General features: G+C 42.8%; 1 protein-coding gene across 1 annotated transcript; it reads left to right on the top strand.

Annotated features, from left to right (window-relative positions):
• The first annotated feature begins 250 nt into the window (after positions 1-250).
• LOC100556256 (cytochrome P450 2F3) lies at positions 251-20,422 on the top strand. Its single transcript, XM_062962752.1, has 10 exons — positions 251-417; positions 7,508-7,754; positions 10,552-10,714; positions 11,678-11,827; positions 12,593-12,753; positions 14,172-14,348; positions 15,580-15,721; positions 16,611-16,798; positions 18,453-18,594; positions 19,976-20,422. The coding sequence occupies exons 2-10, from the start codon at positions 7,554-7,556 to the stop codon at positions 20,155-20,157; spliced, it is 1,506 nt and encodes a 501-aa protein (XP_062818822.1). The 5' UTR covers positions 251-417; positions 7,508-7,553; the 3' UTR covers positions 20,158-20,422.
• Positions 20,423-22,261: the final 1,839 nt, after the last annotated feature.

The raw sequence follows: 22,261 nt of genomic DNA on the forward strand, positions 1-22,261 counted from the left end.
TAATTAAAAGCTATGTCTTGACTTGGCACCAAAAATAAATCAATGTTGATGTTAATCAAACTTCTAGGAAGAGGGCATTCCACAACTAAGGTGCCACTGCCAAGACGTTGGCAAGTCGAGCCTTCTCCCACCCTCGCCTGAAACAACATACTCCACCGTGCCATGTCATTCACACCCACGTCACCATCACTGCTCTACGCACCTGCTGAGAAAGGCATAAAAGCCTCCACTTTCTTAAGGCAACCATTGCTGTCAAGGAATCTCCCAGGGTCAAACTCTTTTGGGTTGGCATGATACTGCTTGTCATGATGGACAGAGTTGAGCAAGGGATAGACATAGGTTCCCTGGGAGAAGAGGAGTAAGAGAGAAGGGAGAAAAAAAGTGACCAAGGGCTGGAGGCGAACAAAACCAGAAAAGGTAGGAGCCAATGCTTTTGTGGAGAATGAGCGAGTTAAGATTTAACAACTTTTTAAAACTTATTTATGAATGTATTTTGAAATTGTATGTAGTCTGAGTAGAGATGTATGCTCGTAGAAGAAATTGTGTGGTTACTCATGTAGTGTTGTTAAAGTATGTCTATGTTTATGTGTATATGTATAAATATTGTTGTTTTCTTTATTTCTTTTTCTTGCTGTTACAAAAGTAAATTTAAAAATGGGAAAATTATTAACTTTTGCTAGAAAAAACAGCAGAAGTTACCTGTCCGACAGCAGCTTAGAAGGAAATCACACATGTTCATAGTATCAGATTCTTCGTGAATCAATTCTTATAGATCATGTTTGTGTATCTGACACAGCTCCAGACTAACAAAGGTTGATGTACATACTAATGTACATACCAACAAAGGTTGATGTACACCCAAAATTAATTAATCTACTAAAAAATACATGTAAAGATACAGGCCTACCCAGTAAGTTTTAAATTCAGGTGTTGTGATTACTGTATTTGAATGTTTGTTCTGTGTATTTTAATGTAATGTATTGTATACATATATTTTGTTGTTGTTATATTTAATTACACTATTTTGTTACCTGCAATACTATCTTCAGTCATCAGGTGGCAGATTGTTCTAACCTTTCTTATTAACAAAAGGCAAAACCACATGAAGGATTGGGATATTCATTTTTCCAATGGGCCTCCTGCTATATAGTTTCATGTTCTACCTCCTACGTAAGGCCTCCAAAGTCTTCCAGTAGTTAAAACTAAGTCACACATAAGCACAGTCATGCTTTAAAGGGAGATGGAGACCTAACAAATTCCCAAGAAGGATACCTCTCTAGGAGTGACCAGGCCTACATGACTTGGCCGTAGCCAAAATTAAAATAGACTAAACATCTTCACACTTCTATTATCTACAGTTTCCTGTTTTTATGGTAAGTTCAGTATCTGCTGTGGATGCAAGGGTTATACAGTATACTGCTGTCAGGTTTCAAGGCCTGGCCAGTCTTCTCTGATCTTCAAGGAGAGGGAGAGGGATCTCAGAGTGCGAGACCAGCCTTGGAAAGAATGTGTGCACACATGTCTGCTTTCCACATTTGTGCATTTTTACTTGAATGCCATAGTTTGTTCAGCTGTGGTTTATGCGTAATATGCCACGCTGAAGAATATCACCAGAACTGGCCCTGTAATATTACCAAGACCTATTTCAAAATCCTAAAATTCTGTGGTCTAGGGTTGTCTTGATCTGGCAACACCAATTTGTACAGGAAACAAGCTGCTGCTTCTCAACACTTTTGAAATGAAGGGGACTTTAACAAGCATGCATGGCAGACCCTTATGCCTTATGAATTCATAAGGCATAAGGGTCTGCCATGCATGCTTGTTAAAGTCCCCTTCATTTCAAAAGTGTTGAGAAGCAGCAGCTTGTTTCCTGTACAAACTGGTGTTGCCAGATCAAGACAACCCTAGACCACAGAATTTTAGGATTTTGAAATAGGTCTTGGTAATATTACAGGGCCAGTTCTGGTGATATTCTTCAGCGTGGCATATTACGCATTACCAAGAAACAATGTAATTCTCAGGATAAGAAGCATCAAAGGAAGCCAGCTGAATCTTGATCCTCTCCTTAATGAAGTCCACAATCTTTTGTAATACTTTTTATTGATGCTTTTAAGTTACATAGGAGGCCCTATAGGAAAGTTGGGAAAGGATCGTCCGAGGGAGGGAGGTTAACCTACGACTAGGGAAGGGGGGGGAAAGGGTGCTGGGTGAGAGGGAAGAGGGTAGATCCCTACGGTATGTAGTTTGAAGGAAAGGAGGGAGAGGAGGGGTAAACTAATGGTTGGGGTGTATTAGGGGGGGGGGGGGGTGGTTGACTTCCTTTCTTCTTTCTTCCAGTTTTCTGGTTTCTCTTACGTATAGTTTTCCTTTAGATACTCTTCTAGATCCGTCCAGTCAGTTTTCTTCATTCTATTATCTAACTTTATATATCTATTTCTTTAACTAAAAATGTTAATCTGTCCATGTCTTTTATCTCTATGATTTTATCTATCCACAGATCTTTTGTAGGTGGAGAATCTGATTTCCAATATTTGGCGATTATGATTCTCGCTGCAGTTATAAAATAAGTGAAAAGTTTATCTTTGTTTGTGTCCAATTTTTCTTTTGGATCTACAAGGCCTAATAGGAAGATTTCTGGCTTCAGCTCCAAATTTAATTTTAAGATTTTATTACATTCTTTTTGTATTGCCTTCCAATAACTAGTTACTTTTTTGCAATTCCACCACATATGGAAATAGGAACCGACTTGTTCTTTACATCTCCAGCAGATATTATTTGCATTTTTCCACATTAGACCTATTTTTTTTGGAGTCAGATACCATCTGTGAATTACTTTTAACCAATTTTCTTTAAGATCTGTTGCATATGTGTATTTCATTTTTTTTGTCCAGATTTCTTCCCATTCATGTAATTTTATTGATCTACCTATGTTTTGGGCCCATTTTGTCATTGAGTTAGTAATCTCTGCGTCTGCCGTTTCCCATTCTAATAATTTTTTATATATTATTGATACTACTTTGTTCTTTCTTTGGGTCGCAATATCCCAAAAACCATTATCCATTGTAAAGCCTATCTTTATATCATTTTTAAAAGCTTCTTTAATTTGCAAATATTGGAACCATGAAACATTTTTATTAATTTGTTGTATTTCACTCAACTCCTTAATTTGAGGGGATTTTTGAATTAGACTGTCTTTCTTTAGGATCTCCTTGTAAGTCGGCCACTCTGTCCACCCTAGCAGCCTTCTCTGATTGGCTTCTAAAGGGGAAAGCCACAGTGGTGTTTTTGTGTATAGATAGCTTTTATATTTGTCCCAGACTTTTATCAGGGAGGACCTCACAAAGTGGTTTCGGAAATTCTTTTTCACATTCACTTTGTTGTACCACAGATATCCGTGCCATCCTCTACGTAGATCATGGCCTTCCAAAGTTAAAATTTTTATTTTTTGGAGATTTGTCCAATCTTTTATCCAGTCTAAAACACAGGCCTCGTGATACAGTCTTAAGTCTGGGAGCCCTACACCTCCTTTAGTTTTAGGGGTAATCATCGTACTGTGTTTAATCCTGGGTCTCTTGTTGTTCCATATAAATCTAGAAATGTCCCGTTGCCATTCTTTAAATATGTTGTTATTCCTTATTATGGGTATGTTTTGAAAGAGGTAGAGGATCTTAGGCAAAATGATCATCTTAATTGTGGCTACTCTTCCTAAAAGAGACAAGTTTAGATTTTTCCACACGTCTAAAGACCTATTTCAAAATCCTAAAATTCTGTGGTCTAGGGTTGTCTTGATCTGGCAACACCAATTTGTACAGGAAACAAGCTGCTGCTTCTCAACACTTTTGAAATGAAGGGGACTTTAACAAGCATGCATGGCAGACCCTTATGCCTTATGAATTGGAAGAATGAGTCATTACCAAGAAACAATGTAATTCTCAGGATAAGAAGCATCAAAGGAAGCCAGCTGAATCTTGATCCTCTCCTTAATGAAGTCCACAATCTTCAAGCTACTCTTTGCCATATTGTGTTGCATCCCGGGGATCTTATCCATAATTTTTGGGAAAAGGTTGTACAGCTGGGTTTTGCAGCAGGGAGAGAGGTTGGGAAGAGGTGACGTCATAAGAAAACATCCAACTTGCTTTATACCATATCCTCTGTTACCACCAATTCCCCAAAGAGATAGGTTCCCACGCTCAAGCCTATGGAAAACTGTGGTTCTTAGAATTATAGACTTGGAAGAGATTTCAAGGGCCATCCAACCCCATTCTGCCATGCAGGAACACACAATCAAAGCTCTCATGACAGACAGCCACACATCTCTGTTTAAAAACCTCCAAAGAAGGAGACTCAATCACACTCTGAGGCAGAGTTCCACCACTGAACAACTCTCACAGTGAGGAAGTTCTTCCTAATTTTCAGGTGGAATCTCCTTTCCTGCAGTTTGAAGCCATTGTTCCACGTCCTAGTCTCCAGGGCAGCAGAAAACAAGCTTTTAAGGTGTCCCAGAAAACTGGGACAATTTAAAAGCTATTGGAAAAATGACCTGGCAGACAATGAATCACGATTATTATTATTATTATTATTATTATTATTATTATTATTATTATTATTTACTGTACTTATACCCGGCCCTTTTCATCCCCGAAGGGGGACTCAGGGCAGCTTACAAACTATGACAATAATTCAGATTCAGACAATAACAATATCAATAAATTTATTATTTATTTATTTATTATTACATGCATTTATACCCCGCCCTTCTCCCCGAGGGGACTCAGAGCGGCTTACATTCTGCCACGAGGGCCAGCAACAAATATACTATAAAACAAAGCAATTAAAACATGATAAAAACGTGATAAAAAGTATATAAAAATTAAAACGCTGCAAGGCAGCGATATTGCACCATCCTCGGTCATTCACTACTGCTACAATTACCGATTTGCAACCCGATTACAACAGCCAGTGAGCTTATTCGCTGAATGCATGGGCGCAGAGCCAAGTTTTTAGTTTTCTTCTAAATCCCAGGAGGGATGGGGTTTGCCGGATATCGCTGGGGAGGGAGTTCCACAGCCGGGGAGCCACCACCGAGAAGGCCCTGTCCCTCGTCCCCACCAGCCACGCCTGCGAAGCAGGTGGGATCGAGAGCAGGGCCTCCCCGGAAGATCTTAAGGTTCTAACGGGCTCATAAGAGGAGATACGTTCGGATAGATAGGCAGGACCAGAACCCTTTAGGGCTTTGTAGGTCAAAACCAGCACTTTGAATTGGGCTCGGTAGCATATCGGCAGCCAGCGGAGCTGGCTTAACAGGGGGGTTGTACGCTCCCTGTAAGCCACTCCCGTTATTAACCTGGCTGCCGCCCGCTGCACCAGCTGGAGCTTCCGGGCCGTCTTCAAAGGCAGCCCCACGTAGAGTGCGTTGCAGTAATCCAGCCGGGATGTGACCAGAGCGTGGACCACCGTGGCCAAGTCAGACCTCCCAAGGAACGGGCGCAGCTGGCGCACGAGGCGGAGTTGTGCGAAGGCTCTCCCGGCCACCGCTGAAACCTGAGGCTCCAGGCTCAGCGATGAGTCCAGGAGAACCCCCAGACTGCGAACCTGCATCTTTAGGGGGAGTTCGACCCCGTCCAACACAGGCTGTAACCCTATTACCTGTTCAGCCTTGCGACTAACCAGGAGGACCTCTGTCTTGTCTGGATTCAGTTTCAATTTATTGGCCCCCATCCAGTCCGACACAGCGGCCAGACACCGGTTCAGGACCTGGACAGCCTCCTTAGTGACAGGTGGGAAGGAGTGACAGAGCTGGACATCATCTGCGTACAGATGACACCGGACCCCGAAACTCCGGATGATCTCTCTCAGCGGCTTCATGTAGATGTTAAACAACATGGGGGACAATATCGACCCCTGCGGGACCCCACAGGACAATGGCTGTGGAGCCGAGCAGGTGTCCCCCAGTGACACCATCTGGGATCGTCCCTCCAGGAAGGACCGGAGCCACTGCAGAACAGTGCCTCCAATGCCCAACCCGGCGAGTCGTCCCAGAAGGATACCATGGTCAACGGTATCGAAGGCCGCTGAGAGGTCCAGCAAAACCAGCAAGGACACACTCATCTTGTCCAGTTCCCGGAGAAGATCATCGACTAAGGCGACCAGGGCTGTCTCGGTGCCATGCCCCGGCCTGAAGCCAGACTGTGCCGGATCTAGAATATCAGCATCTACCAAGAATGCCTGGAGTTGCGCTGCCACCACCCATTCCACGACCTTGCCCAAAAAGGGGAGATTGGAAATCGGCCGATAGTTATCCAATTGAGTGGGGTCCAGTGATGGCTTTTTCAACAGCGGTTTTATCACAGCCAATTTGAAGCCCGCTGGAACAATGCCGTCCCTAAGGGAGGCATTCACCACCACCTTCACCCACTCGGCCAATCCCCCTCTGGCTTCTCTCACCAGCCAGGATGGGCAGGGGTCTAGGATGCAGGTAGTGGCCCTCACCTCTCCAAGCACCTTGCCCGCATCCTCGAGCTCAATTAATTGAAATGAATCCATCAAAATAGGACAAGAAGGTGCTCGTGTTACATCCCCGGAGACTGCCGTTAATATGGCATCGAAGCCAGAGCGGATCAGAGCGACTTTATCCGCGAAGAACCGAGCAAATGCTTCACAGCGAGCTGCTGAGCTGTCAGGGATCCCATCTTGAGTGGTGGGATTTAACAAACCTCTGACAACTCGAACAGCTCCGCCGGACGGTTCTTCACGGACGCAATATTAGCTGCAAAGAAGGCATTCTTTGCAGCATCTATTGCCGCGGCATACGCCTTCAGAAAGAGGTGCAGCCGTGTTCGGTCTGATTCGTTCCACTTCGAGTGCTACACGCGCTCTAGACCCCTCCTCTTAAAACACAATATTATAAAACACAATATTATAATATTATAAAACACAATAAAACACAATATTATAAAACTGTAAAAAAAATACGTATCCGTTAAAATAGTCTTTCAAACAATTAAAACATATCAAACGTATCTAATATCCCTGTCAAATAAAGACAATGGCTAAGCAGGAGGGAGGAGGGCTTCAGCAATTAATGGCAAAAAGAGGCACATGCAAACATAACGTTAACCCACACCTGTGTAAATATGATGCAAGGCATCCCTTATCCAAAATTCTGAAATATTCCAAAGTCCAAAATTGACCACATGGATAGCTGAGAGTTGCTTTCTGGTGGTTCAGTATACACAGACTCTGTTGTCCATACAAACAAAATTATTACAAATATTGTATAAATAATCATTAGGGCATGTGTATCAGGTGTATACAATATATTGATACATTTTGTGTTAAGACAATTCTCCTGTCAAGGGCAGACATTACATCTAGGTTGGCAGCTCAGCCACCAGCTGTGGTTGATGAATGACAAGAGAGGACACACACTGTTTGTCAAGTAAGGAGTGATGCAAGAAGACCTGGAAACGTATTTTAAAATGTTTCCTCCCCATATATATATATCCAGCAACTAGTACCATTTGAAGACTACGAGATACCGACAAGAACCGAGGATGGAGTTTTTCTCTGGCACCAAGATGGACTTCAGTGGAGCTATCACCATTCTTTTGGCCATGGCAGTATCATGCCTTCTCTTTCTCAATTTCTCCTCCAAAAAGAAGTATCGGACCCTTCCTCCGGGACCCACTCCGCTCCCTTTCATTGGCAACATTCACCAAGTGGACATTAAAGAGCTCATCAAGTCTCTGAGAGAGGTAAGGCAGTTGCCACTACTGCAAGTTTGGGACCAGGTGGTCAGTTGTTTTGGTAGGCAAAGAATAGCATGGTTTTGGGTTCAGCAGGGTGGAAAAAGATGTCCCTTTCAAAGGCTGATCAATGGCAATGTGGACCAAGGGAAAATGTGGCTCACATACAACAGGCCATCTTGTGACCATGAGATCCCATAATCATGGACATATCAGGGTTCACAAGGATAATCTAGTACAGCCACCTGCCAATGCTGTAAATCCATAGCTAAAGCTAATTAAGTAGCCATATTGTTGTTGAAGGCTATCATGGCCGGAATCACTGAGTCTCTGTGGGTTTTCCGGGCTGTATGGCCGTGTTCCAGAAGCATTATCTCCTTTCGCCCACATCTATGGCAGGCATCCTCATAAATGTGGGTAAAACATCAGGATAAAATACTTCTGAAACATTGCCAAACAGCCCGGAAAACTCACAGACACCCTTTGACATGCACACAGAGGCTTCCATAGCATTGAGCCAGGGAAGTTAAAGTGGTATCAAACTGTACTAATGCTGTAGTATAGATCAGGCCTGCAAGTAGAAAAGGGCTGAAATTAGATAGGCTAAGCCCCCCACTTTCTCATCTCACTGCATTATATGAGTCCACACTGACCATATAATGCATTTTCAGACTTCATGGGGCCTCACTTGGGTTATTGCGAACAGAATTCAAAGTGCAAAAACTGTTTGCACTTCACTAAATGAGCCTTCAGAAATAAAATAAATTGAAAACAAATTAGTTTTCAAGTCAACTCTGACTTATGGCAACCCTTTTTAACATTTCCTTGGAAATACTTATTCAGAGGAGCACAGTTGCCAGGCCTAAATAATAATAATAATAATAATAATAATAATAATAATAATAATAATAATAATAACTTTATTCTTATACCCCGCCCCATCTCCCCGGAGGGACTCGGGGCTGCTTACAACAATATAAAAGCAAACAGTGCAATAAAACAAACAATCAACGATAACAACAATATTGATAAAAACAGTCATAAAAAGTCAGCATACAAGATAAAGAGAATGAGCAAAACTAAGGATGAGAAAAAGATTGCCATCTCTGCAACCAAAAGATCCAGCATGAACTTCCAAAAGTTATTTAAACTCATGGACAGGAAGAAAAGGCAAATTACTGCTGTTAAACCAACTAAAGTTAAGAAAGCCAGGAAAGTTAAACTCAAGTCCAACCCTGAGCTTAAGATGGAAGAGTCACTAACACTGTCCAACCTGGGTCCAGCTCCAGAAGTAAACCAAGGAAACATGCTTCAGTCAAACCAATCTGGGGGACTAGATGACCTACCAAAGACACCGGTCCCCAGTGCCCTGACCATGGGAAATGAAAACAAGGGAAGGATAGATCGACGGAATGAGGCCCAGATGAAACAGAACATCAGTTTCGCATTGCAGAACTATGTGTTAGTATTAGATATTTATCCCTTGAATGGTATACGACCAGCTTGGGACTCAGTATATATAGATAGATATTAAAAAACATGAATTGAATTTACGAATCTGGGCCAAGGTGCAAAATATGTAGAGGTCATCAGGGAGCTGGCGTAGTCATTAAAGTGCTAAGTGTAATACTGAGAAGGCATACCTACGGATCTATACTCAATGGGCAAATAGGTCGGACTTACAAAGGTCAATCAGCAAAGGCCTTCTGGAAGAGCCAGGTTTTCAGGCTCTTCCGAAAAGAGAGGAGGGTAGGGGCCTGCCTGATCTCCCTAGGGAGTGAGTTCCAAAGCCGGGGGGCCGTCGTGGAGATGGGAGAAGGCCCTCTCCCTCTTCCCCACCAACCGCGACTGCGAAGGTGGTGGAAGCGAGAGGAGGGCCTCCCCCGACGAGCGAAGAGATCGTGCGGGTTCATAGGGTGAGATGCAGTCTCTAAGGTAGGTGGGTCCCAAACCGTTTAGGGCTTTGTAGGTGATAACCTGCACCTTGAATTGGGCTCGGAAAATAAACGGCAACCAGTGGAGCTCTTTAAACAGAGGCGTTGAACGTGCCCTGTAGTTTGCTCCAGTTAGGAACCTGGCTGCTGAACGTTGTACTAATTGTAATTTCCGGGCCGTCTTCAAAGGCAGCCCCACGTAGAGCGCATTGCAATAATCCAGTCTAGAGGTAACTAAGGCGTGGACCACCATGGTCAGATCTGATACCCTAAAGATGCCAAATTCCAATTGATCTTGGAAGTTAAGCAGGGTCAGCTTGGTGGGAAACTGCCAATGCATATCAGGTGCTATGGGCTATATTTCAGAGGAATGAAGGGGCAAACCCACTCCTGAATATTCCTTGCCTTAAAAAGTCCTATGAAATGCATGTGGTCACTATAAATCAATAGGCAACTTGAAGCCATATCCAACACATAATGTTGTCAGTTTAAGGCTATCTCAGTCACTAAGATTGTAAATAATGAAATCTGAAACCCAAGAATGATCCTTGTGATATCATCATGGTAGTGGTGGGACTGGTGATGTTATAAGATTGATGTCATGGGAGCCACCCCTGGTGAGACCATTAAGTATGATTCATTAAACATCAGTCACAGTTGTACAGAGTAAGCCATTCATACAGTATGACCAATCTACCAAGGAAAATAGATATACACTCACCTTTCAAGCACAGTTCTAGTCCTGAGATTCCTTCTCATTCCAGAGAAGACTCTTGCCAAAATTCAGACACTCCACGAAAGCTCTAATGGTGTGTACACACAATCCCAGCTGGAGCCACACATTCTGTGTCAGTTTTCTCCTTTCTTCCTAGCTCAGTAAGACCTATGGTCCGATGTACACCTTCTACTTGGGCTCTCGGCCCTGTGTGGTCCTCTCTGGCTACCAGGTGCTCAAAGAAGCTTTGATAGACAAAGCAGAAGAGTTCAGTGGTCGCGGTGACTTCCCTGCTGTCCAGATGTGGAGCAAAGGAAATGGTAAGAATCAGGGTCAACGTAAGCCATTTGATCCTAAAACGCTTACTCCAAAGCCCATAGATGGCCATGTTGTTGACAGCATTGGCTGCTATTCTGAGGAAAAGGAATACTTTTCATAGTCAAAAGGTGTATGTTTTCCATGTGTTCCCAGGAATGAAACTTTGCATTGACAGGAGGTGCAGGGATAGGTATTTATTTCAGAGTCAGTTCTGAGGTCAACAGTGGGTAGATATTTCATCCAATCTGACTTAATTTGGACCAAGTGGCTAAGAGCTGCTCAAGAGAGGTGGCAGAGAGATTGCATATGTGTGCAGCCATCATTTTAGGACCATACCTATTAAATGGTGACAAAATTCAACATCTCTGTGCATAAGCCAATCATTGTCCCAGTGGAGAATCTTTAGGGATGACAACGCAAGGCTACCACAAGTCAGGACTCCCAGCTTTATATACTGTCTCTGTGGTTCTCAAAATATTTGATAGTGAAACTGGTACACATCACTGGACCAAAAAATAAAGCTTAGTTGAATCATGAATGCAGTAGTTCTTTCACAGCAGAGGAGAGCATTTACGTGTTCCCCAATGGAAAGGTATTAATTATCCCGCCACAATTACAACCTCATCACAAGTGAAAAAAATAAGCATCCTAGGATGCTTCTGTCCTGGTTTACTCACAGATTAGGTAAGCTGACGTCTAGTGGGTCTCTGTGGGTGAATTGGGACAGCAGTGTGATAGGGAACTGTGTCACCAACACGGTAGCCTCCCCGTGTTCCATTAGGAACAATGATGCTACCGCGAGCACTGGGATTGCCCCACTGCCACCCATGATTTGCCACGGTGGCTCACAAATTGCAACGCTGGACCTCATCCATGTGATGAGGTCCTAAACCTCATTAGGCAACAATTACAAGCTATGTATAGATAGCTTGTAATCCTCTGACTCCCCCTGTCTTTCTGTGCAGGAATCGTGTACGGCACTGGAGAGTGTTGGAGGCAGTTACGCAGGTTTGCTATCACCACTTTCAAGAGCTTTGGGATGGGAAAGCGATCTATTGAAGAGCGAATCAAGGAGGAGGCCCAATTCCTGATAGCTGAATTCCACAAAACGGAAGGTGGGTTTTTTTTTCTCCTGGCAGAAGGAGGGAGAGTGATTTATTCCACCCAGTCTTCTATGTAATCTTAGACTAGTGTCTTCCCAATGAGCAATTTGGTAAAATTTAGGGCTCCAATGGATGGTGTAGAATCTCCTTTGTTGACCACCAACAAAGTTTTATCTATTTTCTGTGTGTGTGTGTGTTTGTTTTTTTTCAAACCCACCTGATGAAACAAAGTTATTTTACAGGTTAACTATTCCTCGAAATAAATTAGGCTAGGGAAAAGTTTTCTTAATAAAGAATGAGGTCAGTTAGTATTAAAGAGAAGCATGCTGATTATGTTAACCCGAACCTGTTTTATTCGACTAGACTTTCCAAAGTGTTGGATTTTGGTAGTTGCAGTTTATGAAGGATCTCAGGGCAGAAAACACAATATACTGCTCACTTACTACTGAAGACAGTTTAAACACCAGTTTTGAGAATTGTGACATGTCTAAACCTCATATTATAAAATAGTAGGAATTTTGAAATTGTTTATTGACTGATTTCTTGCTCCGCAGCTATTATATAGTAAGCTGGACTTACATTATCCTGGCTGCTACAATGTGTAGTTAGAATGACAATGCTAGATCTGGGCCACCAAACTGACACAGTCATACCTGTAGTTACCATAGAATAAAAAATACATCCAATAACCCATTAAGGAAGTGTATAAGAGAACTCTATCAAAATAGTGGTGTGTGCATGTGTTTAAAGTCTACCTTCCCAATTCCTTATTCACAGGAAAACCCTTTGATCCCACTTTCTGCTTGAGCTGCGCTGGTTCCAACATCATCTGCACTCTAGTTTTCGGAGATCGGTTTGAATACACCGACAAAAAGTTCCTGACCTTGCTTGACCTCATCAACAACAACTGGAAGCTGATGAGCTCAACCTGGGGGCAGGTAAGGCCATACTTGGAGGTTATGGTGTACCTTCTTGGTTGACCATCTTTAGGAAGGCATAGAAGAGCTTTTTCTTGGACAAGAAACCTAATTGTATTCTTCATCCTAGTCTGACATCCCAATAGACAAGGATGTGAGCTTAACCTTATAGTGAGAATATTTTGATCTTGTTACAAAAGGCATAAGGTAGATAGCTGTTTAGCTGTTCTAAAATCTTCTAGAAGTGGGAGAACGTCTCAGCAGATATTCTTTTGTTTAGACCAGGGGTCCCCAAACTAAGGCCCCGGGGCCACATGCGGCCCATCAAAGCCGTTTATCCGGCCCCCGCCCCCTCCCTCGCCCAGTGCGTGCCTTCCAGAGTTTTTCTTGTTTATAATAGTATTTGAATTATTATTTAATTAATAATTAATTATCAAGGGGGGGGGTGCTTTGCTAGTGCTTTTGGTGCAAAAAGTCAGAAGGGGGTTGGACTAAATGCCGCAAGGGGTCTCTTTCAATCATTATTATTATTATTATTATTATTATTATTATTATTATTATTGACACAAAGACACAGTATAACATAGCAAACAAGATATATATGCTGGATTTCGTATCACAAAATCACAAGTTCCCAAGCGTTTAGGGCTGTGTGATGTATTATTATTATTAACAACATTGAGGCTGGGTGGCCATCTGTCAGGGATGCTTTGCTTGTGCTTTTGGTGCACAAAGGTAAAATGGGGTTGGACTAAATTGCCCAAGGGGTCTCTTCCAACTTTCTTTATTATTTTTATTATGATTATGATTGTTATTAACGCTGAGGCTGTATTTAGAATCATAGAATCATAGAATAGTAGAGTTGGAAGAGACCCCATGGGCCATCCAGTCCAACCCCCTGCCAAGAAGCAGGAAATCCCATTCAAAGCACCCCCGACAGATGGCCATCCAGCCTCTGTTTAAAAGCTTCCAAAGAAGGAGCCTCCCGTTTGTTTGTTTTTTGTTCCCGTTAGTTTTTTTACTTCAAAATGAGAGATGTGCAGTGTGCATAGGAATTTGTTTATAGTTTTTTTTTAACTATAATCCGGCCCTCCAACGATCTGAGGGACCATGAACTGGCCCCCTCTTTAAAAGGTCTGGGGACCCCTGGTTTAGACTTTACTACCCGAGTCCTTTGCTTCTAACTTTATAATGGACCTCTCCCAATGTGGAAGGTGTTGTTGACACATGCTTAGAGACTTGGTAGCTTCTAAGACAGTCCTCTATCGCAGCCCAGCTATACTGGTTCGGAGAACTGGTGCATAACTACTCTGCATCCATAAAGCATCCTGTAAAAATGGCTTTCTGTCATCATGATCACCTTGTTTTGATGTAATAACCCTGATCCATCTCAAATTGGACACAGCCTGTGATTTTGCACCTTGTCTCCTTCACTGTAGATGCTGTTCACCTTCCCAAAGATCATGAGACACATCCCTGGCCCTCATCGGCAGATCTACAAGAACTACCTGAAGTTGGCAGAGTTTGTGGGGGAACGTCTGGAAATGAACAAGCAGACGCTGGACCCCAATTCACCACGGGATTTCATTGACTGCTTCCTCATCAAAATCCAGCAGGTACCCTCAGAGCCTCAGCATGGCAACTGCTCTTGTGGTATATTTTCCTCTCTTCCTCTTTCTTAAAAGAAACTTGGGAACTATAGCTCTGTGAATAGGAGCCAGGTTGGCCAAGCATCTCAAATCATATCTCTGTAGAATCTGCCGTAGAATACAATGCCCAGAATCCTTTAGAGCAGGGGTTCTCAAACTTTTTCAGCCATTGAGCCCTTTTTGAAGCAAAAGTTTCTCATGGAGCTCCCATAAATGCTTATATATTATATTATGTGTTATATAGAATTTGTGTATATCAGGCATGTGCCGTTCCAGTGGTAGATGAATGGACAGTGTGTGTGTGTAGACTAATTCATACAATGCAAAAAAAGGAAGGAAAGAAAGAAAGAAAGAATAATATAGAGAAGCCTAGAGCCCCTTTGTTTGCTTCGTGAAGCCCTGAAGGCTCCGCGGAGCACACTTTGAGAACCACAACTTTAGAGAAAAGTCATAACAGTTTAATTGATATGTAACTGTTGTATATTTGCTGTATGACTACCTTTGTGTCCAAGCTTTTCCATATCCAAAGATGCATCTACACCACAGAATTAAAGCAGTTTGACATCACTTTAACTGCATGGATCAATGCTATGGAATCCTAGAATTTGTAGATTGGTGAGATGCCAGGATTCTTTGGCAGAGAAAGCCTTTCATGATTCTATAGCACTGAGCCATGACAGGTAAAGTGGTGTCGAACTTCATTCATTCTATACTGTAGCAGCCTTTTGGAGTAAACAGTAGGCTTAAAAGTGCCAGATATATAGAGTGAGATCCATAACCTGCACCCCAAATTTCCTCATGTCATCATAGCAGATGTTTACCCCAATCTTTTGGGGGATTCAGCAAACAAATGTGAGAACATTAGATTCAGCCGTAGGTAAGTTACATCTCTTCCTCTGTGTTCCTACCTGGACAATTATGGTATAGTGATATAGGAGCCCCCAATGGCATTGTGGACTAAAGCCTTGTGACTTGAAGGTTGGGTTGCTGACCTGAAAGCTGCCAGGTTCGAATCCCACCCGAGGAGAGTGCAGATGAGCTCCCTCTTTCAGAGGAAGCCTTCCGCAAGGATGGCAAAAACAAGTTGCTCCTGACACACAAAAAATGGTATAGTGATATATTCCAAAAAAGTATCTATTGATATATGAGGTCCCAAAAAGGCTAGAAATTATTTTCCATTGTTGTCTCCTTCCTTCAGGAAAAGAACAACCCCAACACCTATTTCAATGAAGACACCATGTCAAAGACTACCGTGAACCTTTTCTTTGCTGGGACAGAGACTGTCAGCTCAACCTTGAAATATGGGCTCCGCATCCTCCTGAGGCACCCTGAAGTGGAAGGTGAGCTGAGAAGATGGGTTGAAAGGTGACCAGCTAGGGGTGTTTTGGCTGCATTATTCCTTCAGTTGCAAGGTTTGGAGTGGATAGACTTTGCAGTTGCTTTGAACACTTCAGTTCTATTATTCTGTCCTGAGAGCAGGAGAGGTACATGCTGAAAGCTTGGAGGAATATCTTCCCTTCAAACTAGGGTGAAGGAACATGGATAAGTAGAAGTAGAAGCCATGTATTAGGAATGGGGATCTCCAGTACAGGACCCCATGTTGTAAATTTGGCATTTCAATGTTACTGTTTCTCCATAACTACATTATGTTGCTGTTGTGGGCCTCCAAGACATTTCCAACCTTTGGTGACCCTAAGGTGAATTTGGGGCTGTGTGGTCAAAAATAGAGTTTTCACACATTTATGCAGCTATTCCCTTCTTGCCATATTCAGCAAAGAAGTAACGTAATAGAAAGGATTTTAACTCTTATTGTGATATAGCTTTTACTGTGGCAAGGCACTATAAAATTAGAATTAACTAAATAAGTTTTTAAAAGTCTGATTTTCAATGAAAATACAATTAATTTTTTCAACATCAATTTGATAATATCCTTTCACTAATTTTAATGCAACTTTCTTATCGCTACCAACTTCCCCATCTCTGTCTCAATTACAACTCTAAAAATGATAGAGTCTGCTCTTGCTATATAATGGATTTTGGATCTGCAATAGTAAGTTCTGCTTGAAATGAAAGGGTTGAAGAGACAACCTCCTTGGCTTTTGCAGTGCTTCTCTCCTCCTTCACCCAAAAAAGTATCTGCCTTTAATGTGTGCTTTCCCATCCATTCTCACCCAGTTCCCTGGCTGTAGAATACAACTCATGACTTTTCCAATCTTTTCCTCTTCACAGAGAAACTCCATGAAGAAATTGACCGAGTCATTGGGCCAAACCGCAGTCCATGCATGGAAGATCGGATCCGGATGCCTTACACCGATGCTGTCATCCATGAAATCCAGCGCTATGCTGACATTGTCCCGATGGGAGTGCCCCATACGGTCACGCGGGATATTGACTTCCGTGGATATACTCTCCCCAAGGTTTGAAAAATTGGAGGAACTGCCTTGTACAGGGAATCATATTCATATAGTACTTTCATCAATCATTAATCACCCTTCATCGATTTAGATTCTCATAGGCTATTTCCTGAACACAGTGATGGTGGGATTAATATCTCTCAGGGACTTCTTTCCTTTCTGCCCCACTAAGGTTATTAAAATGACCAATCCAGCCCACCATAGCATTTTACGTGGTCCTCCAGATGCTGGACTCCAACTCCTGTATTCCTCCACATTGAACCCCAAGATTACAGCAGACAGGAGTTGCAATAAACCTGGAAGGCTGCAGATTGTTGTGTTTAGACAGGATCATGGGGTCTGAACTTAGATATAAAGCTTGTGGATATAATGTCTGATTTTAACCTTTCCCCAACCTCAGAGCCACAAGTGCTGTTGGGTTGCAACTTCCATTATCCCCAGTTTACATGATGGATCATAAAATTTGATGATAATTGTCATTCAATACCATCTGGGAACTCAAACTGGATAAAAACTAAAGAGCTCCAACCATTATGTAAAAAATATGATTGACCAGCTGTATCCACAGATTTTTCGTCCATAGATTCAATATCCCTTTGAAGGCAACCATGAGGTTGATGTGGCCTTTGATGAAAATGAATTTGACACCCCTGTTCTATATAATCTGAGAGTGCATCTAAACTGTAAAATGTATGCAGTTTAACCCGTTTATCTACCATGGTTAAATGCTGTGAAATGTATGGCAGTTACAGTTTGATAAGCACCATCTCAAATTTGGCAGAGAAGGCTAAAGATTACAACTCCAATGATTCCAACTCTCTAAATAGATTTCTGGACACACATACACAGGCACACAGACTTTAACATTGAAAATACATTTTTTACAAAACCTACAAGGTTACTTTTGGCACTTTCAATTTTTTTTAGGTTTATTGCAGACCAAATTTTTTGTGATAAAAAACTATCCACCAAACCAATTAAAATCATTTACTCCTGATCTAAATGGAAAATACTCTGCTTAAGCTATCTTCTTCTTTATTTTTACACAAGCTTATGTACCTGGCGTGGCCTGGATTTGTGTTTTGTAATAGTACTTATGTAATAGTAAAAATAATTGCTAGTTTTATTATTGTAGTGATGGTTCTATCAACAGATCAAAACACAAGGCAGTACTCTCTCTGTCCCTTGGGTAGTGAGCACACCTGGCTCATTCAGGTCTCCATGGTAACTCTCTACTCGCTTCTTGGGGTAAAAGCTTATTATTTCCCACGACCCTCCAGTGACCTTTTGGGCAAACAACTGGATCTTTCCTACAGCCCTCCAGTGACTTCCTGGGGTAACAGCTGGCTCTTTCCCATGACACTTTGGTGACCTCTTGGGGTAACAACTGGCTCTTTCTTGCAACACTTCAATGACTTCCTGGGGTAGTAGCTGGCTATTTCTCACAGCCCTCCAGTGACCCCTTGGGGTAACAACTGGCTCTTTCCCACAGCCCTCTTGGGGTAACATCTGGCTCTTTCTAGCAACCCTTAATTGACAGGTATGTGATGTATGTGATGGGTATCTAAGCCCTCTCTGCTTGTCTAACAGTAACTCCATTGTTGTAACCCATATTTTCTTCCTTCTCCTTGTTGTGTTTCTCTTCCTCCAACCCCAGGATCTCAACATCATCCCCTTACTCTGCACGTCTCAGTTTGACCCGACACAGTTCAAGAACCCAAACAACTTTGACCCAACCCATTTCCTAGATAAGAACGGGCGGTTCAAGAGGAACGATGCATTCATGGCTTTCTCTGCAGGTGAAAAAAAACATTTTCATAGCCAGTGGGGTACAAAGTTAGAACACTAGACTGGGATTTGGGGGAGCCAAGTTCCAATGTACCCTGAGCCATGATACTGACCCATTCACACCCACTTAGCCTACCTCATAGGGTTGTTGCTGGGAGGAGAAAGTGATTTGGAAGAGAGTACAGGGACCATCTAGTCTAATCTCCTTTCATGACATACACAAATAAAGCAGTCTTGAAAGATGGCTTTCCAACCTCTGTGTCAAAAGTGTCAAAGAAAGAGAGCCTTTCATAATGATCACAAAGTATCACACAAGTTGTGCCTGCCGACTCCCATGTCAGGAAGGCAATGAATCCACTGCAGGATTTAGTTTGAGCTTTTTTTTCATGTCAGGAGCAACTTGAGTCGCTTCTGAAGTGAGAGAATTGGCCGTCTGCAAGAACATTGCCCAGGGGACGCCCAGATGTTTTGATGTTTTTACCATCCTTGTGGGAGGCTTCTCTCATGTCCCCGCATGGAGCTGGAGCTGATAGAGGGAGCTCATCCGCACTCTCCCCGGGTGGGGTTTGAACCTGGCAGCTTTCAGGTCAGCAACCCAACCTTCAAGTCACGAGGTTTGAGCTTAAAGGAGCTATCTAATGTGCTTAATCCTATCTACAGCATCATAGCTCCTGTGAAACCTGGAGTGGATTCCTAGTACCATTGGTGTTCAATCTGCAAGCTGCTCTTGCTCCCTACAGTTTTGTTGTGATACATGTCGGGTTTTCCAGTGCTTCTGTATGCACCAGCATTGTGCTTTATAAACCAAGATCCTATATTAAGGATACAGAAGATTGCCTTACTTTCTCAGAGTTATATGGCAGATGTCCAACACCTGTCAGTGAATTGCAACATTTCACAACTAAATGTACATTGTTCATTGATGCACATACACAATGCATATCAATATGCAGTGGCCATCCTTGTGCAACCCATTTGAAATGCATCTAAATCTATGGCATGCAAACAGGCCATTTGTAATACGAATCAACCTGCAGTGGCACCACGTATGGAACTCCACTCCCATACCTGAAATATTAGTACTTCTGTGCAAAAAATTGTTCTGCAGATGCAAGGCAACTGATGCTTCCAGATATCATCAGCAGTGTACGATAAGCCATCTGCAGAAAAAAGATTCACATATGAGTCATTTTGCTAGTACAACTTAGTCTTTTGCAGATTATCTTTTCTTGTTCATAAAAGCATGGGATTCCAAATCTAGGATGGGAGAGGCATCTAGTGAACTCTTTCTTTACAAAGGTGCAAGAACTCATATGTGGGACTCATCTCCATTTTTTTCTTATATTTTCTGTCCTTTCTTTCCCTCCCTCTTCCTCCCACCCTTCCTCACAGGGAAGCGTGTGTGCCTGGGTGAAAACCTTGCCCTCATGGAGCTGTTCATCTTCCTCACCACCATCTTGCAGAACTTCAAGCTGAAACCCCTGATGGATCCGAAGGACATTGACATCACTCCAGAGTCCACTGGGCTGGGGAGCATCCCTCGACCCTACAAGTTTTGCCTCCTGCCCCGTTGAATCCCACCCCAACTTGGAGAGAAGGATAGCTTGCTCATTCCCGTTTCAGCTTCCCTCCAGAGGCTGAGGAAAAGCTCTGCTTCCTCCTCCATCTCTGAGTTGGTTTCCTTCTCAAGCTAGGAAGCTGCTCCCCTTGCATCACTGCTTTTTTGGCTGCTTTCCATTCCCTTATATTATCTCGCCTCTCGTTCCCAACAACACTCCATCACTACCACCCTGTCCTCTTGTTGATTCCAGAAGTCCTGCTGATAAAAGATAGCCTCAATCTTTTCCAGGTCCACATCCACCTTCTCTTCTTACTTTGGGTCAATTTCTTCCTTGATGTTGTTGTCATCAAGAACAGATTACTTAGGCAATCCCTCGTAATCCAAGGATGATGGCCCTCCAAGTGGCTGTGGAGACCTATTCTTGACCCCCATGTTCTTCTGCAGTGAAGATATCAGTTTCCAGGTGGCAGGTGGTCACGGTCAGGGTTGGCCTGATGTGCCTTCCTCTTGGCACGTTTCTCCCTTAAGCCCTTCATTCATGCCTCTTCAAATTCTGCAGCACTGCTGGTCACAGCTCAAGGGCCAGGGATTCCCCGTTCTCAGTGTCTATGCCACAGTTTTTAAGGTTGGCTTTAAACCCAAGAGCAGCATGTTCCTCTGTTTATCCATAGTTGAGGAGCATGATGGGAAAATTGGATTTGTCTTCATGACCTACTGGTGGATTTTCCCTTCATCTCTGTAGGACTAGAGAGGCCTCCTTTGGTTTATCCAAGTAGGGGTGTTTGGGTCTTTCCAAATATGGCTGGTTCCTCAGTCATTCTTCTTCCTCTCTTCCTCTCCCTATAGGCTCCATGCTTGCCTCTCCAACCTGGCTTTTCATGTCCTACAACAATTTCCTTTCTGCAAGCATATTGTTGTCCTAACCACCTGATCCCATGGTCTCTTAATAACATACAAATGTATAAGTGTGACTTTGGAGAATATAGCTTTCTTTTTGCCCTTTTGCATGCCATTAAATATCTCCTCCCTCCTAGGAAGCATGGCAGCTGCTCAATGCTGCTTACCTGTGAGGTGAGGGAGCAGGAGAGAAACTGAAGTGATGATAGAGTAACTTGCCTGGTCTCCAGAGGGAAGCAAATAAGAATACATGTAGTCCCTGAGTTACAAACAAGCAACTTACAAATGACTCATAGTTAAAAATGGAGGTTCAACAACAGGAACTGAGAGAAATCTACCCCTCGGAAGGGAAATTTACTCCGGAAAGTTATTATCATGAGGAAAAAGTGTCTCCTATGAAACTTGCTCACCAATCCTTGTTGCTATAACAAGCCTTTTTTTTCAAGATCCAATGATCACAGGAACAGAAAGTGAAGTGAAATCTTCTGAACAGAAGCACAGATAGCAGAACAAACACCACAGGGGTGTTCACCCTTCCTTATGCTATCCAAAGCTTATATATATCTGGATTTACCCTTTAAAATATACCTGTTCCAACTTACATACAAATTCAGCTTAAGAACAAATCTCTAGAACCTATCTTGTTCGTAACTTGGGGACTGCCTGTACACACATCTGTAAAAGCATCCCTCGTCTACTCCCCTCTGAGCCAAGACCAGATGCTCTTCGTTGTCTGAACTGCCTCCTCCTTTCATCCTCTTCCTTCCGGCAGCTGCAAGGCCAGGAAGGAGGATATGGAACTGCATGGTTCATATCAGTACTTGTGACCAGCTAGTGGCTGCAGTCAGTCTGCTCTATATTTCAATCCAGACGTTAAGAAGCTTTCCAACGTGCTGACCCCTGTCTCTGAATGAATGCGTCCTTGAACCTTCAAAACCTGGAGTGAAGGCACTACCCTATGAGCATGGGACCCACCACTGCCTATTCCTCATTGCTTGTCTCTCATTCTGCCTTTTGCCCTGCTTCTTCTCCAATTTTCACATTCTCAGCTGAAGGCTTCTGGCCCCAAATATTCTTCATTGCTGCCACCAATATGTAGAATCCACTTTCAGAAATCTATGCAAAGCAGATTTCCCTATATTGATTTCCAACCCACTTTTCTGCCTAGTCTTTGTTTAAACATTTTCCTAAGTACGAGCATTTGGGATTTTGGTTTGGTT

Source organism: Anolis carolinensis, unplaced genomic scaffold (genome assembly GCF_035594765.1).
Source record: "Anolis carolinensis isolate JA03-04 unplaced genomic scaffold, rAnoCar3.1.pri scaffold_10, whole genome shotgun sequence".
Classification (NCBI taxonomy): Eukaryota; Metazoa; Chordata; class Lepidosauria; order Squamata; family Dactyloidae; genus Anolis; species Anolis carolinensis.

What these genes read in the sequence shown, in the direction of transcription:
- LOC100556256 (XM_062962752.1), top strand. Translation starts at nt 7,554, where the DNA reads ATGGAGTTTTTCTCTGGCACCAAGATGGACTTCAGTGGAGCTATCACC. An exon ending in TGAGCTCAACCTGGGGGCAG is followed by an intron (nt 12,754 to 14,171) that starts GTAAGGCCATAC and finishes CCTTCACTGTAG; the next exon opens with ATGCTGTTCACCTTCCCAAA. An exon ending in TCCTCATCAAAATCCAGCAG is followed by an intron (nt 14,349 to 15,579) that starts GTACCCTCAGAG and finishes TCCTTCCTTCAG; the next exon opens with GAAAAGAACAACCCCAACAC.